This window comes from Prionailurus bengalensis, chromosome D2, assembly GCF_016509475.1.
Source record: "Prionailurus bengalensis isolate Pbe53 chromosome D2, Fcat_Pben_1.1_paternal_pri, whole genome shotgun sequence".
NCBI lineage: Eukaryota > Metazoa > Chordata > Mammalia > Carnivora > Felidae > Prionailurus > Prionailurus bengalensis.
Window position 1 is genome coordinate 29,905,702 of NC_057351.1, and position 18,132 is coordinate 29,923,833.

The 18,132-nt window shown below is 42.5% G+C and overlaps 1 protein-coding gene across 1 annotated transcript in view; it reads left to right on the forward strand.

Annotated features, from left to right (window-relative positions):
• Positions 1-13,699: 13,699 nt before the first annotated feature.
• The window catches only part of HKDC1 (hexokinase domain containing 1), a 51,074-nt gene continuing 46,641 nt past the window's right edge, over positions 13,700-18,132 (forward strand). Inside the window, exon 1 of the mRNA XM_043596514.1 lies at positions 13,700-13,967. Coding sequence (XP_043452449.1) covers positions 13,905-13,967 — 63 coding nt within the window. The 5' untranslated portion in view covers positions 13,700-13,904. The remainder of the gene's footprint in view (positions 13,968-18,132) is intronic.

Below are 18,132 nucleotides of genomic sequence, written 5' to 3' on the forward strand. Positions count from 1 at the left end.
TGGCACTGACTAGAGTTCTCCCCTGCTTCTGGGTAAAGAGTAGTGAAGTGCCTGGAAGGGCATATTTCTTTTGATATTCTGCACGTGAGCAACTTCAGCTTCTAGAATTTGCTTTCTCCTGTGACTTATACTATAGCAGACCTGGTGCATCTATTCTTGCCCAGATGGTCTCAAGAAATATTCATGAACTGACCTGTATAATGGATGTGATGTCACTGTATTTAAGTGGTAAGGCACATCACTTTGAATGTTGTAATTCTGCTACTTTCTCCAGCTTAGGAGCCAGGTTGGTGAGTCAGAGAAGACACTTAGGCAAGACACTTGCAAACATAGGTCAGTTAAATGTTAGTGAAGACCCAGACGAGAGGAGAGGGGGTGGGAGTGCTGTTAGGGAAGGGCTGCTTAAACACTGAGTTAAGGAGAGTTTATAAATAGTGATAAATCATTTACTCTTTAACCCTTCTCTTTGTGGGGGAGGGAAAACGTTGTGGTTAGAAGAAGATACTAAAGAAAGATGAAACCAGGAAAAATGTAACTTTGAAAGGAAAAATGTAATTGGAGGGGCCCTGAATAATTCTCTGCAGTGTGCTTACAATTGTCACCATGAAAACAGCTTGGTTTTCCTTCCACTAAGGTCATGTTCTCAACATTTCAAAAACAACTTTTTTTGTTTTTCCTTGCAGTTTTCTAGCAGGTTTTGAAGTTCTTGCTTGAAAGCCCTCCTTGGATTATTGTGGATTCAGCTTTACATCAACATGAGGCTTAGATGCCCACCTCAGTTCCATCAGAACAGATCTAGGTAATTCAATAAAATGTGCATAGTACATAACTGGTTAGGAATAATAACCAATGGCTTGTAATGCTTTTGTGCACTGTATTTGTGGACTAGTGTAAATCTGCAGAATAGATTTGGGTCCTTTGAAAAAATGACTTCTTGTAAATCATAGACATAGAAGACAATCATCGTAAAACACCTAGCCTCTTCTAGCTTACGACTGGGAGTCTATAATTACGATGCACTCCTTCTAGGTGTGTCCACCTCAAACCTGTTGGGGTACAATGACAGGTTATGCTTTGTTAAGAGACAAGTGAACGTATAAATGAATCTGGCTATTTTCTCTCCTCCATTTCTAAAGCTATAAAATACATAAACTTGAGCAGAGATAGCAATGTTTATAAACAGACTTCTGAGTTATCACTGTTACGTAAAAGCCTGTTACTGAACATAGGGGGACAATTTCAGACAGAGATGATAGATAACAGTTGTCTTTATGGGCAAAAATGCTAGAGAACAACAAAAAACTTTTGAAATAGGATTGGGCAAAGAAGACAATGCAAGAAGCTACTTTTGGTAATGTTGGGTAGAGGAGGTGCTCTTGAACTTGGTTCTTCAAGGGTATACTTTTATAATCTACCCTAAAATTCACTATCATGTGCTTCCTATCCACTCTAAGCCCTTGAAAAGCCCCCGGTGCATACAGAAGCTTCAGGAAAGGCTTGTAATCTTAGTGACTGCTTTGAACTGCCGATGGACACACCTGTAAGTGGCAGTGAAATTGAAATCCCTGCTGGAAAGTCGTCTTTTTTTTTTTTTTTTTTAAGTACTTTTAATCAAGCCAAGACATACATATATATATATATGTAGGTATGTATATATGTGTATGTGTGTGTGTGTGTATTTTTAATCCCTGAAGTAATCTGCAATGTTTACAAGTTGCCTTACTCTTTTAATAGCTACGTTTTCATTTAACATGTGTATCACTCATTGTTATCCTTTTAAAACTGATAAATAGATGGATGTTGACCACATTCTATAAAATTCCCTTTTCATATAAGTATTTGAAGTATAATAAATTCAAATTCAAAACAAATTCATGATACAAATTCAAAACAAAGCTTACTTGGAGATAACTTTCTTCTAAGACACACTTCCGCACATTAACCTATCTCTAATCTATATACATAAGCCAAATAAGCTTAAGCTATTTAAAATTTTTTTTTGTCAAAGGAATATATACACAGCTGAAAAACCAGAGACAAGTACTCCCAACTCTATTATCTGTTTCTTCTAGAATTTACCTCGTTGACGCGACATAATATGCATCTACTATCTTCTGAGTTAGCATTTTAAGACATTAGCTGCTGATTTCCTGTTAGTATCAGGTGAGGATTTAGCTTTCTTAAATTGCTCCTTTGCTTAAGTCACTCATTTTTTTCCATTTCCCTTTTGATATAGCTGTTACTAGTTTTTTTTCCTTTGTACTTTTTTGGGTTGTTGTTAAATCAGTATTTTTTTTTTTAATTTTTTTTTTTCAACGTTTATTTATTTTTGGGACAGAGAGAGACAGAGCATGAACGGGGGAGGGGCAGAGAGAGAAGGAGACACAGAATCGGAAACAGGCTCCAGGCTCTGAGCCATCAGCCCAGAGCCTGACGCGGGGCTCGAACTCCCGGACCGCGAGATCGTGACCTGGCTGAAGTCGGACGCTTAACCGACTGCGCCACCCAGGCGCCCCAAAATCAGTATTTAGAAATTATGCTCATAACTTAAAAAAATTTTTTTTAATGTTTGTTTATTTTTGAGAGAGAGAGAGACAGAACATGAGCAGGGGAGGGGCAGAGAGAGAGGGAGACACAGAATCTGAAACAGGTTCTAGGCTCTGAGCTGTCAGCACAGAGCCCAACATGGGGCTCGAACTCAGAACAGAGAGATGACTTAGGCTGAAGTCAGACTCCCAACCAACTGAGCCACCCAGGCACCGCTATGCTCATGACTTTGGTACAACTTTATAGGTCATTTCTCTATCTTTACTTTCTAGCCTATCGAAACCTTAGTTTATCATAGTGTTTGTTTCGTAGAGCTCTTTATTATAATTTCATAGTTCCTTTTTTCATTTTGAAAATAAAAGGAGTGACGATAACGTAATGTCTACATCTGAGAAGAGATTTAGATACACGTTTGAAAAGAAAGGGTCACAATTCAGAAGAATAAAGGGGAATATGACAGTGAGGGAAACAGAAGGTAAGAATTTTGTTGCTTCGTGTGAGAATGTTGGCATTCTAACAGCTGACTGTCCCGAGGTCTAAGAAAGTAGTAAAACCTTGGTTTGTAGGCATAATTCATTCCGGAAACATGCTTGTAATCCAAAGCACTCCGTATATCAAGGGGAATGTCAAGAACCATTTGCTCAGTTGTGATCATGTGACATTCGGCGACATGTACTACTGGTTTTGCAAGACATCACTTGCTTATCAAGTTAAAATTTATTAGAAATGCTAGCTTGTCTTGCAGAACACTCACTCAGAACAAGATACTCGCAATCCAAGGTTTTACTGTAGATGCTTCCAGTGCTGAGCTTTTTAGTGGAGACTTGGAACCATCAGAAGAAAAGACTGCCTTGAGAGATGATGGAAGAAAAACCTCCTGTGACTTGGTCTTCTATATTCTAAACAGTGGTTTAATTTCATCACTACCTGCTCCATAAACTGTGACTTAGATACATATACAAATTCATATAAATGAATTATCAACTCTGCCTGCTGTTATTTAGTAATATTAGAACTAATGTATTTTTACATATTTTAACTAAGTCTTGCCCTGATCTTAAAGCTCATCTTGCCTGTTTTCCTAGGCAAATGCTCTTCTCCCCTTACTAATGTAATGCATCAGGTATGCCTATATATTATTTCATTTACTGACAATCTTAGTACAGTATGTCTTAAACACTGTTAACTTATTAGCTGAATTTAAACTGCTCAAAGCTAATTAAGAATGCTATAAAATGTAACCAGAGAATATAAATGCTTAATATTGTCATAGTAAAAAAATACTGAAAAATGTATCAGAAAGTACCCCTTTCAATTATTCCCAGAAAGTCTTATTAAGAAATTCCTTATAGATTCATATAAGCTTTTTATCAGTTATGACCTTTCCTAATTAGCCCAAAGTTAAATTTCTCTTTTTGAACTTAAAACACTTATTAGAAAAAAATACTGATTTTTTTTTTAAAGTGCCATATAGTTCCTCCACTCTGCCTCTCCAGCTCAATTATTTTGAGTTATCTTAATTTTGTTTTGTGGATGCAATGTCTTATTTTCCTAAATACACAACAAATTTTTTAAAAGTTTTCTTCTATTTCATATATATATATTCTCTTTGGTTTGATTTCTGCCTTTCTGGTAACTTTTCTTGAGTGTCTAGTAATCTTTGGCTCTGTTCATATTTAAAAGTGAGGAATTAAGCTAATAGGAAGCTCTGTTGACATGGATGGGGCTTATTAACTTCTGGGTTTTGATGCAGGTTAATTGGATCATAAGATGGCTTTTTTAAAAATAAGAAATAATTGATGTATAACATTGTATGAGTTTAAGCTGTACAAAGTGTTAGTTTGATACATTTATATATTGCACTATGGTTACTGCAGTAGCATTAGCTAATGCCTTTACTATGTCATTTTGTATTGAGACCAGTTAAGATTTAGTCTTCTAGTAACTTTGAGGTTTATAATATAGTACTGTTGACTGTAATCACTTTGTTATACCTTAGATCTCTAGAACTTACTTATCTACTTGTTGTAAGTTTGCCCCCTTAAACAACAGCTCCCAAAATCTCTATTCCCTAGTCCCTGCTAATTACCATTCTACTCTCTGTTTACAAATTCAGTTTTATTCATTTATTTATTATTTATTTATTTTAATTTTTTAATGTTTGCTTATTTTTGAGGGGGAGAGAGAATCTGAGTGGGGGGGAGGGGCAGAGAGAGAGGGAGACACAGAATCTGAAGCAGACTCCAGGCTCTGAGCTGTCAACGTAGAGCCTGACGCAGGGCTCGAACTCATGAACCGTGAGATCGTGACCTGAGCTGAAGTCAGATGCTTAACTGACTGAGCCACCCAGGCACCCCAATTCAGTTTTTTTAGATCCCACATATAAGTGATATACAATATTTGTCCTTTTCTGTCTGACTTACCTCACTTAGCATAATGCCTTCAGAGTCCGTCCTTGTCACAAATGGCAGGATTTCCTTGTTTCTCATGGCTGAATGATCCATCTTCTTTATCTGTTCATCCATTGACAGATACTCAGATGATTTCCATATCTTGGCTATTGTGAATAATGCTGCTGCGAACATGTGTGCAGATATCCCCTCATGATACTAATTTCAGTTCCTTTGGACACATACCTAAGAGTGGGATTGTTGAAACTTGTGGTAGTTCCATTTTTATTTTTTGTTTTTTTTGAGGAACTGCCATACTGTTTTCCATAATAACTGTACCAATTTACATCCCCACCAATAGTATATAGGGTTCCCTTTTCTCCACATTCTTGCCAACATTTGCTATCTCTTCTCTTTTTGATAAAAGGCATCCTAACATGGGGAGGTGATATCTCATTGTGGATTTGATTTTCATTTCCCTGATGATTAGTGATGTCAAAAACCTTTTTGTGTTCTTTTTGGCCATTCGTGTGTCTTCTTTGGAAAAATGCTTTTCAGGCCCTTTGTTCATTTTTAAATTGGATTTTTTTGTTTTTTTGCTATAATATGAGTTCTTTTTTTTTTTTTAAGTTATTTATTTTGAGAGAGAGAGAGAGAGAGAGAGAGAGAGAGAGAGAGAGAGAATGGGGGAAGGACACAGAGAGACAGAGGAATCCCAAGCAGGCTCTGCTTTATCAGTGTATAGCCTGATGCGGGGCTTGAACCCATGAACTGCAAGATCATGACCTGAGCCAAAGTTAGACACTTAACTGAGCCACCCAGGAATGCCATGAATTCTTTTTTTTTTTTTTTTAAGTTTATTTATTTATTTTGAGAGAGAGCAACCAAGTGGGGGAGGGGCAGAGAGAGAGAGAGAGAGAAAATCCCAAGCAGGCTGTGTGTGTGTGTGTGTGTGAGCACAAAGCCAGATGTGGGGCTCAATCCCCAAACCATGAGATCATGACCTGAGCTGAAATCAAGACTCAGTTGCTGAACCAACTGAGGCACCCAGGCGCCCCTCATATGGGTTCTTTGTATGTTTTGAATGTTAGTCCCTTATCAGATGGGTGGTTTGCAAATATTTTCTCCTATAGATTGTCTTTTCAATTAATTGTTTCCTTTGCTGTGCAGAAACTTTTTAGTTAAATGTAGTCCTACTTGTTTATTTTCATCTTTGTTGACTGTGATTTTGGTGAGTTAACTAAGAAGTCATTGCCTAGACCAATGTCAAGGATTGTTTTCCCCATGTTTTCTTCTAAGAGTTTTATGATTTCAGGGCTTACATTTATTTTTTTTAAGTTTATTTATTTATTTTGAGAGAGAGCAAGTGAGCAGGGGAGGGGCAGAGAGAGAGAGAGAGAGAGAATGCCAAGCATGTTCCACACTGTCAGCACAGAGCCTGACACAGGGCTTGAATTCGTGAACCATGAGATTGTGACTTGAGCCGAAATCAAGAGTCAGATGCTCAACTGACTGAGCCACCTAGGCACCCCTCAGGTCTTACCTTTAAATCTTTGATCATTTTGAGTTACTTTTTGTGAGTGGTGTAAGGTTAGGGGTCCAGTTTTATTCTTTTGCATGTGGATATCCACTTTTCCCAGCACCATTTATTGACGAGACCATCCTTTTCCCATTGTGTGTTCTTGGCACCCTCATCAAAAATTAGTTGACTGTTTATGTGGGGGGTTATGTGTGGGCTCTCTGTTCCATTCCATTGATCTAGCTGCCTGTTTTTATGCTTGTACCGTACTGTTCTGATAAGTATAGCTTTGTAATATAGCTTGAAATCAGGTTTTATGATATCTGTTCTTTCTCAGGATTGCTTTGGCTATTGGGTTATTAGCTGGCTTTTTCAGTGTGTTTCCCAAATATCAGCATCTATAAGGTTTAAAAAAATAAACTTAAAAAATTTAGAATAGTTTTACTTTTATTATTATTATTATTATTATTATTATTTTAATTTTCTTAATGTTTGTGTTTTAGAGAGAGAGACAGAATGCGAGTGGGGGAGGGGCAGAGAGAGAGGGAGACACAGAATCTGAAGCAGGCTCCAGGCTCGGAGCTGTCAGCACAGAGCCCGATGCAGGGCTCAAACGCAGGAACCATGAGATCATGACTGAGCTGAAGTTGGACGTTTAACTGACTAGGTGCCCCTAGAATAGTTTCAGGTTTACAGAAGAGTTGCAGAGATAGTACAGAGTTCTCATATACCCCCATACCAAGTTCCCCTTATTGTTAGCATCTTAACATTAGTGTGGTACATTTGTCAGAATTAATGAACCAATAAAGATAGATTATTATTAACTAAAGTCCACAGATTATTTAGATTTCCTTAGTTCTTAACCTAACATCCTTTTTCTGTACCAGGATCCCATCCAGGATACGTTGTTACATTTAGCTGTCCTATCTCCTTGGGCTCCTCTTGGCCATGACAGTTTCTCAGACTTTCTTGCTTTTGATGACTTCAATAGCTTTGAGCTGGACTGGTCACATATAATTTTTTTAAGTTTATTTATTTATGTTGAGAGGGGGGCGGTGTAGGGGCAGAGATTGAGGGAGAGAGAGAGAATCCCAAGCAGGCTTCACAACATCAGCAGAGAGCCTGATGCGGGGCTTGATCTCACAAACTGAAATCATGACCTGAGCTGAAACCAAGAGTTGAACACTTAACTGACTGAGCCACCCAGGTGCCCCTGGACTAGTCACATACTCTATAGAATGTCCTTCGGTTGGGACATTCAACAGAGCCTGGAGCCTCCTTTGGATTCTGTGTCTCCTTCTTTCTCTGCCCCTCCCCTGCTTGCTCTCTGTCTCTATCTCAAAAATAAATATTTAAAATTTTTTATATTTTTAAAAATGTTTTTATTTATTATTTCTGAGGTATCAGCACAGAGCCTGATGTGGGGCTCGAACTCACAAACTGCGAGATCATTACCTGAGCTGAAGTCACACACTTAACTGATTAAGCCACCCAGGTGCCCCTATTCAATTACTTCTTTTTTTTTTTTTAAATTTTAAAAATGTTTTTATTTTTGAGAGAGAAAAAGAGAGCAGGGGAGGGGCAGAGAGAGAGCAGGGGAGGGGCAGAGAGAGAAGGAGACACGGAATCTGAAGCAGGCTCCAGGCTCTGAGCCGTCAGCACAGAGCCCAATGTGGGGCTCAAACTCACAAACTGTGAGATCGTGACCTGAGCTGAAGTCAGATGCTTAACTGACTGAGCCACCCAGTTGCCCCTCCTGAATATTTTTTAAAATTCACATACATTAAATTCCTTCTTTGTGCTATAAAGTTCTATGGGTTTTGACAAACATTGCGTTATGTATTTACTGTTACAGCATCATACAGAACAGTTTTACTGCCCTAAAAACTTCCCTGTGCTTCACTTACTCAATCCTCTTCTTTAAATTTTAAGTTTTATTTATTTATTTTTTGAGAGAGACAGAGACAGCATGAGTGTGGAAGGGGCAGAGAGAGATTGAGAGAGAGAGAGAGAGGCGGCGGGGGGAGAATCCCAAGCAGGCTCTGCGCTGCCTGCAAAGAGCCCCATGTGGGGCTTGAGCCCGTGAAACCATGAGACTACAACCTGAGCTGAAATCAAGAGTCGGACACTTTACCGACTGAGCCACACAGACACCCCATTAATCCTCTACTTTAACCCCCCTGATTTGTATATTGTCTCTATCCTTTTGCCTTTTCCATATCTAAGGCCATTTAGTTTTACCAGAGGAAAAACTGGATCCCCTGACTCCTCCGAGGGAGGGAGGAAGGGGATGTCTATGGATAGATGTCTGCTGGCAGAAACTGGGCAGAAAGTGGTTCGGGGGTCTCACTGCCTATTTTGAGGCTTTCACTTGGAGACCGCATTTTCAGTTTTGTGCCCCATTCCCACTTCCCACGGTGCCTGGTAGTCCCGAGTCCAGAGGCTTTGGGGTTCCATCTCTCCAGTGAATAAAAGCCCACTCGCTGGTACGGGTGGTGGTTGGGCAGTCACCCCGGGCTCTAGGTGGAGGGGCATACTTGATGCATACTGCTTTTTTTCTTCGGAAGATCTCCCATTTTTGGCACTATGTCTTGCCTCCTGCTCTTCTGAGGTACCAGGGCCTGCAATTCCCGAGCATTTCTAGAGTTGAAAATGTCTTTTCGCATTTCTCAGCAAAATCACTCTCTGCAAGGTTTCCTCTGCTAAGCTGGTCTCTGTCGGCTTTCTACCTTTCAAAATTACGTTAAGATCTCTTATTAATCACTATTTCATTTCCTTTTCCTGGTGGGCTTACCACATGTTTAACCAGAAGTCTCGTTTGCTTTTACGAGTTTGCTGGTTTGTGCAATTGAGGTTGTAACTACTCCGAAAAATGTTAAAAGCCACACAGGTTGAATTTCCTTGTGTGACTGGTTTCTCTTTAACATATACAGCTGTTTTTAAAGTTTATTTATTTATTTTTGAGAGAGAGAGAGAGAGAGTGTGTGTGTATGAGCAGCGGAGGGGCAGAGAGAGAAGGAGAGAGAGAAGAGAGAGAAAGCATCCCAAGCAGGCTCTGCACCATCAGGGCAGAACCCAGCCTGGGGCTCGAACTCACGAACTGCGAGATCATGATCCGAGCCGAAATCAAGAGTAAAACACTCAACCGACTGAGCAAATACAGCTCTTAATGTAGAGTTGTGATAAAAATAATTGTGTGCAATTTATTTTTTTATAAGCATTTCCAATCCTTTCTGGGTCAGGACTAAACCTATAAAAAATGATCAGTAGCATTCTTTTGAAACTTGCTGAAGTTAACGTTTCTGCTTCATTTGTGGTTGCTCCCATAGAGACACCATAGTAACTGTAACTCTTGGCAGGGCTTGGAAGTTTCTACATTGACTTTCCTGTATGGAAGTTTGCTCTCTCACACACACTCTTATTCTTTTGCAGTAAGTGGAATACCAGCAGGTTAGACTGATTTACATTTTGGACAACTTAATTTTGGATTTATCATTAAAAAGAATATGGAACAGAATTCAAGATCTGTTTCCTTTTGTTGAACAGGAATAGAATATTTATAGAATTCCTAATTGTTCCAGTCATGCCAGTAAATGGAACTGGTACCTTCTAATGGTTTATGGTTATGCTTTACTGAAGGTGTTGAATGGGCTACATGCATTTTCTTATTCTTTTTTTTTTTTTTAATGTTTTTATTTATTTTTGAGATAGAGACAGAGCATGAGCAGGGGAGGGGCAGAGAGAGAGGGAGACACAGAATCCGAAGCAGGCTCCAGGCTCTGAGCCATCAGCCCAGAGCCCGACGCGGGGCTGGAGCTCACGGACCGGGAGATCGTGACCTGAGCTGAAGTCAGACGCTTAACCGACTGAGCCACCCAGGCGCCCCGCATTTTCTTATTCTGAGGGACCAAATGGGATGAAATGAAAGAGCAATTTTAAGAAGGGGTCCCCAGCCATGTGAAGGCTTGGATTAAAGAAATGTTTTTCATGTGCCTACCGTGGGCCACATGGATTCCTTTGTGATCTCTTTTACTTTGGAGTAGCTACGAACCCTTTGCAGATATGAACCTAGGGCCTTCATCTTCAGTTGAGGGCAAAGCCAAAGTGGGATCCCAGGGCATGTGCATTCTCCATTGTGCTGCCTGGGGCTTTAGGCTGCTTTTCCCAGGTTGGGTCCCGTGTTTCCTTATGCTTTGCTTCCAGGTTAGCGAGAGCCAGTATAGCACAGAGGCTAAGCGTGGGCTCTGAAGCCACACTGCCTGCATTCAAATATTTACTCCACCATGTACCAGTCGGGCCCTGTGCCTCAGTGTTTCCACCTGTAAAATGAAGAGCATGAAATGATAGTTGCTCGGGCAATTAATATTATAAAGCACTTAGTATACGCTATAAAAGTGTTTACTAAAGAAATAGGTGCATTCGGGGCGCCTGGGTGGCTCAGGCAGTTAAGCGTCCGACTTCAACTCAGGTCATGATCTCACGGCTCGTGAATTTGAGCCCTGCGTCAGGCTCTGTGCTGCCAGCTCAGAGCCTGGAGCCTGCTTTGGATTCTGTGTCTCCCTCTCTCTCTGACCCTCCCCTGCTTGCATGCTGTCTCTCTCTCTCTCTCTCTCTCTCTCTCAAAAATAAACAAAAACATAAAAAAACTTTTTTAAATAAATTGGTACATTCTGTTAAACTTCTAGTCCTCCTACCATGCTCAGTGCTTAAAAGAAAGCAGGTATTATCTTTAGGCCTTTCCATAAGGGAGAGTTCTATGGAAACGGAGATGTGTATAGAGCTGAGAGCGTTTCCCTTCTTTCATCTTCCCAAATGAAAGATTTGGGTCAGATGGGTAATATCCTTTAATGAAAATGTCACTTAGCGGTGCCCACCCTCGAATGGGTGTTCTTAAACAAAATCTTAGTGCTTATAAGACTCACACCCAGATATCCTTGAATAGCTACATAGAAACTTAATAAGAGTGAAAAATTCTAAGTTGTGGGGCTGGAATAATCAGATGAGACTTGGCGCAATATTTTGTCTTTATAAAGTGAGGAGAGGGAGGTACAGGACTCCAAATGTATGTGATCTTTATAATGGTTAAACTCAGTTTAGTTGGCTAGCTCAAACCTGGAATGTAGGTGCAGATGTGCTGACGTTAAAAATGGAAAGATGTAACAGGTGAACATCCTCCGATACTGTCTGCCTGAGGAAAATCCCCAAGGCTGCCTATCTGTGCACATAAGCAGCCATGAGATTGTAGGGACCTTCGGTCAGGGCTTTGTGGTTTTTTGTCCACTGGCCATTGTAACCTTTTACCCTGATGGTGAATAAATCAAGGACGGTCGGTGCCACACTGCACTGCAGAGGTGACTTTTTTTCCCCTTAAGTTTGTTTATTTTGAGAGAGAGAGAGAGAGAGAGAGAGAACACCATTGGGTAGGGACAGAGAGAGAGGGGGCAGAGCATCCAAAGCAGGCTCCTCTGTGCTGACAGCACGGAGCCCGAGGTGGGGCTCGATCATGACCTGAGCCCAAATCAGATGCTTAAGCGACTGAGCCACCCAGATGCCCCTAAATGGAGGACTTAAGTATTGTTATCACTTGTGGGCAGGTGATCTGCCCCAGGATGTCATCCCCAGCCTGTACGGACTCCGGCATAGCACGTCTGTTTCAGAATACCAACGATTCCACATGGTTTGGGGCACTGAATGGTTTCATCAACTGAAGGTTAACTTTTGTTTGCTTGGATAATAGACAAAGTAAAGGAGTGAAAAGAGAGTTCATAGTCTGAGGGGTGAACAGACTGAAAAGGATGGGGTTTCTCAATCTGGGAGACAGTTTTATATCAGTCTGAGGGAAGTATCTGGAGTAATTTTAGTCAAACGCTGTGTGCTTACGCTCGACTTCCAGAGGCTCAGTCACATGATGGATGGGTAAAGAGCGCTGTCTGGAGAATCCGTGGCTTCTGAAGAGGCCGCAGTTGAAGGTTCTTTCACCAGGCAATTGTTTGGTAATCATTTTGATTAATGAGGTTGTGTGGCAGAAAAGCAAACAAAGCCGAGGCAGCTAAACTGAAGATCAGGTATATGTGGGAGCCAGAAACATTGGGGGGCGCCCGGCAGACCTGCCTTAACATTAGTTTGGTTGCTAATTTGGGGAAGCATTTGATTAATATTTGGGAAGTTATGGTCAGAAATTCCTCCATTTGTTACTTCCCCTCACCGGGAAGACCTTGTTGGAATGGTATCCCTGTATGTAGCTATCCAAGTGGTCGGAATTTTTGACAACAGTCCAGCCGAAAGCTGGTGCTATTAATAGGTATCAGTTGAGTATCCATTGCAGGGAGGAAGACGAGAGGCGACATTATGTATCAGTTAAAGGCTAGGCCTGGAATGAAACTCCTGGGTTTGATTCCTCACTGCACCGTTCACAGGCTTTGTGATTTTGCGTCAGTCACTTAACCTTTCCGGACTTCAGTTTTCCCATCTATGAAATGGGAACAGTAAGTGCTCCCTCCTTGCTAGCTGCTGTTGTTAACACTACAGTTGTTACTGATTTTGTTAGCTGACCAATGACTGCAGAAAGAGTGCAAGGTCTAAAGTACCCACACGCTGGCCCCTTTCTGGGTCCTTCTCACATCCAGTATGAGTGAGATGAGTAAACCAAATTTCTCAGTGGCGTGAGATATTTCTGCCTCTGACTTCAGTCTTTCTCTCCGGCAGCAGCTTTCCGGTGAGCACTTGGTGACATCAGTCCATTCTTTCTCGTGTATATTTTTTCCTGGGTCACTACCTATGTAATCAAGGTTTTCTGGCTTATCACTGTGACTAGATAAACTTTTATTGGTTCTCTTCCATTACCACGGGCTGTTGGCCAAGAGATCTGATCTGTCACAAATGGAGGGATTTGCCTCAACATTCTTGAAATCTCCCTGACCAGGGCAGTGTTTTAGTCTTAATTAAGACAGTGCTACGGACGGGCAGGGAGTCAGGAGTTACATCCCTGGATTGAGAAGAAAAGGACAAAAGAGAAAAGGCTGAGACCAAACATTTGCCGAGCAGTTCAGCTGGTTCAAAGTTGGCTTTGTTTAACGCCCAACTTCTCGGATTTTCCTCGGCTGAGTGGGCTTGGTGGAACGCTGGCTTGAGAGTGTTGCTTAGCAATGGGATTTTGTGGCACCCAATTCTCAAAGAATCAAGCAACCCATCACCTGCCTCCCCTCCGCCAATCCTCAGCTGCCGTCCCAAGCCTCCTATTAGACAATCAAGTGTATGCTGGAGGGAGGGACCAGAGCGAGGGGGCGAAGTTTAATCATTGAACTAAGCAGCCTGGAGGTATTTAATCTGTAGCACCTAGTTCCTGGAGGCCTCCAGCCTGACCGGGAGTGGGCAGCACTCCAGAGACACGGGAGTAAACACTGCACAGAAATCTCTGCCCATCTCAGGAGAAACCAAACTTGGAAAAAATGTTTGCCGTACACTTGATGGCATTTTACTTCACCAAGCTGAAGGAGGATCAGATCAAGAAGGTAAGGACTCGCAAAGCTCAGAGATACCTGGCTCATTCTTGACTGAAAGAACTAATTGATACCGTGGCTGCATCCAAAGGGACTTAAGCAAGCTTATTAGAGAAGACCCAGGGAGCACAGGACCAGCTAAGAGCTCACGGAGTGGGGTGCGGAGCAAATCTCCCACAGGCTGGGCATTAGACATTGTCCTCGGTCTTGCATTTCACTCTGCACTTCCTGGCAGATATCACTGGGTGTGGATGAGGCGAAAGTCTTTAGAAACGTGAAAGACAATCGTGTTTGATGTCGGGGATGTTTGAGGGGAAAGGCTACAAAGGAGGGGAGAGAAATTTTGAGAACCTTTCAAGTAATTCACATGATTCTTCATGTGCTTGAAAGAATAGAAGCATGGGAACCAACCAAGAGGGATGTGGGTTTTGATGTACAATAGTTGAAATATTTATTATTGCCATGGCTGTTGGCCAACGGTAGGCTGTGCACTATTCCGCCACTTTGCCCACAAAACCTCTCCACAAAATTGATTCCAAGGTAGGCTGCTTAAAAGTTGCCAAGGCTCACCATTCTCTGCTGGCAGCCTGGAAGGAGCCCAGCCTGCCACACCAGCCACTCCAGCTGCCGAGGCAGCGCCCTGGGCACTAGTGTCTCTCAATTTACAGATAACAGAAATCCTCTCAGGAGGCGGACTTAGCCAAAGCCACCCGAGTATTTAAGGTGGAGTGAGGATTAAACCCAAGTCTCTGACTCCCCTAGCATTCTTTCCGTTGTGCCGTGATGCCTCCAGGCTTTTCAAACACAGAGAGGAAGCATGGTCCCTTACAGCCCTCATGTGCTTGGTGGGACAAACCTCCACTAAATTCTGTTCATCAGAGAATTGGGTTAGAAGTTATAGCAAATCTTAAAGTATTGTGAATCAATCTGATTTAAGCTGTCTTAATTTTCACTTATTGATTAGTTTCACGGAGTCCTCTACTGGCTTCTTGAGGAGGTAGGAAAGTCCTAAAGGGTACAACTTAAAGATTCACTTTCCATTATTACCAGCTTAGTAAAGAAGAAACCTGCATGTATCTCTGCAAAACACAAGAGAGAAGTCTTTGGAACCTTTCCATTTGGTTCTGCGAATTAGTTTCATTTCCTTGGTTCCATTTGTTACATCCTAGAATCAGGTGGGACTTGCTTGTCCGCCAGCCCCAGGTTGCAGCCTCCACGGATTTGTTCGGGTCCTCTGCGAGGAGGGTGAGCCTTTGTCAAGGCCCGAGGTTGACCCTTCCCACCTCCCTCCTCTCTCCCCTTCAAGAAAGCTGAAGAGTGAGCTGAGGAGGGGTAGTCAGGAGCACCTTGTGGCCACCTGAAGTAACAGGTGACTGGGATAGTACGGGCATCTGGTTTATTGGTTGCTGGATGAGTCACAGGTTCTGAGAACACGGGCTCGTGCCCTCCTCCACGTGGTGTAAACACACCTGGTCAAAAGGCACAGGCCCTTTCTCTCTCTCCAGGGTCAGGTAGTCTATCCCCTCCTTAGTTTCTGTGCTTCCTGCCTCCAGAGTGTCAAGATCCTGGGCCATACTTGCCTGGGAGGGTTACCGTTTAGACCCTGGAACAATTTTTTTCAATCTCCCTACACCAATGTTAAAACAAAGACCAAACAAAATAAAACCAGAAGGGAGAGAGGGAAGGAAGGAAGGAAGGAAGGAAGGAAGGAAGGAAGGAAGGAAACACCTCTGTGATAGCTTCTTTTCCAATTCAATATATTGACATTATTTGACCTACTGATAACATTGGGCTGACTCTGGTCAGTGACCTGCAGATTGTTCACTCATAAGAGAAGGGCTGGTTAGGTTTTCAGTATGTACTTTTTACGGTTCAGTAAGTCAACATTACGAAAAGGGGAAATGTTACCTTTATTCCCACCCCTCTCACAAACACTGTCAGATTTGCCCGGTGGAAGCTGTTATGGTATGTTTTTACAGTTGTATTTCTATCTCATCTACAATTCTGACTCTTGTGTCCTTCACTTACTGTTATATTGTAACCACTTGTGTACATTTCTCCCATTTCTTCATTATTATCATTTTATTATCCTCTGATAGTCAATCCTGTTGGATATACTGTAATTTAATCTTTTCCCTCTTGTTGGACATTTGGCTACTTAAAAACATATTTTTTAACGTTTATTCATTTTTGAGAGATCGAGAGAGACAGAGTGCAAGCAGGGGTGGGGCAGAGAGAGAGGGAGACACAGAATCCGAAGCAGGCTCCAGGCTCTGAGCTGTCAGCACAGAGCCTGATGTGGGACTCGGACTCACGAACCGTAAGATCATGACCTGAACGGAAGTTGGATGCTTAACCAACTGAGCCACCCAGGTGCCCCTGACATTTGGCTACTTTTGAAAACATTTTTTAACAGTTAAGATATTGTTATGAGAAACACTGGAATGTGTTTACTGTTATCCATCTTTGTGATCATCATAAGGTTAGATTCCCAGAACTGAAATCACCGGGTCAAAGAGGTGAACCTTTTTATGACTCTTGATTCATATGGGACCTTTGGACTAAGTGATCTCTAAAGTCACTTCCGGCTCCCACATTCTGTCATTCGGCAAGTCTGAGCTTACGTTTTTGAATTTGCTCTTCTATGTTAAATGTACCGTGTGTTGGCTCTTTTGTTTAGAAGATATCCTGTTTCACGGTCTCAAGAGTCTTTCCAAATGTGTGCTTGGTTTTCTGCAACTCAAACACCCTCCCTTAGTGCCTGCAAAGGATGTGCCTGGTTACACAGGCCCCAAATCACCTGTTTGGATTTAAAATACAGCTTTCCCTCCCCAACATATGTTTCATTTTTCCCGTCTAGCTACTGCACTAGGTCCTGTGGGAGGTACAAAGAATAAACAAGAAATTGTTGCTAAGCTGACATTCTTTCTGTCACGACCTGAACTTAGTGAAACAGCAGGAGCGGAAACCCAAAGGTCTGAAGGACTCTTAACTGCAGCTGGCAAATGACCCCAATGGGGCCTCAAACCCATGTCTTGTACGTGAGGGATGACACTATGGGGACGCGGGAGAAGTTCTGTTGGGCGCTGAGCAAAATGAGCTGTAGGTCCAAGGGCGCATTTCAGGGTCCTTGGGGTGGAAAGGGAGCAAGTTTAGTTCCCGTGTAGTACATCTCACCCTTCCCCAAGCCCCAATTACTTGGGTCACGTCCCTTCTGTCGGTTTTCTCCGTGTGTGTGGCTGTGCCAACCAATTAGTCATAAACAGACTCAGGGTGAACAGGAAGCCCTTAATGAAGCATGACCTGGTTCCATCCTATCTCCTCAAATACACTGAAAGCCCAATTGTCCTTTTTGCTAATGGCTCTCTGATGGTTTTCTGGCCTCTCCCTGGCCCCCAAGTCCCTGGAGCCATGCGCCATTTCACTGGCTTGGGTCTCCATATTGTCCCCAGCCTAAGCTGGGACGCCGCCCAGTAGGCCTGGCTGATGACTAGGCACCTGTCCTGTGATAAAGGTCACGTGGCCCCTGCACTTTCGGTGTAATGTCTCTGTCGGGCTCCTGTGTCCTGCACAGAGCTGTGAAGCAAAACCAGGCAAAACCAGACTGGATTCTAGTCCCACGGCTGCCATTCACTTACAGCTCTCCCAGTGTTGCTTCATGACTCTGAGGCTTGGAGTCCTCATTTCTCAACCAGAAGCAAGAATTCTGGCCTCACCTGGCTGCCTCAGAGCCATGTCAGGGAGATTGAACGAGGTTGCCTACATGAAAGCACTTTGTAGACTGCAACGAATGTTCTTAGCCTTTGAGAAAAGTGTGGGAGAGTGATTCCTCTAGGAATGTGCTGGGATCAAGTCTGCTTGTGACTTGGGTGGGTGGAGAGGCTGCTCAGTATGTGTACATAAAGCAGGAGGGGCAAATACAGGGCATCTGTGCCACTGTCCCTACTCGTGACCCCCTCAGTCATCTGTTCCAGTAAGCCCTGGGAATCCATCATTTGGCTGTCACTACCAAATGATGAGCGTTACCATGAAGAGGAAACTGTTGCACTGAGCACAGCCAGAGTGAGTTTTATAATGTCCCTCCATTAGGGCAGTGGTCCTTTGCCCACTCATTTGAAAATGAGTGTTTCCCACTCATTTTCAGGAGCAACTGGGGCTGGCTTTAAAAATTAAACTT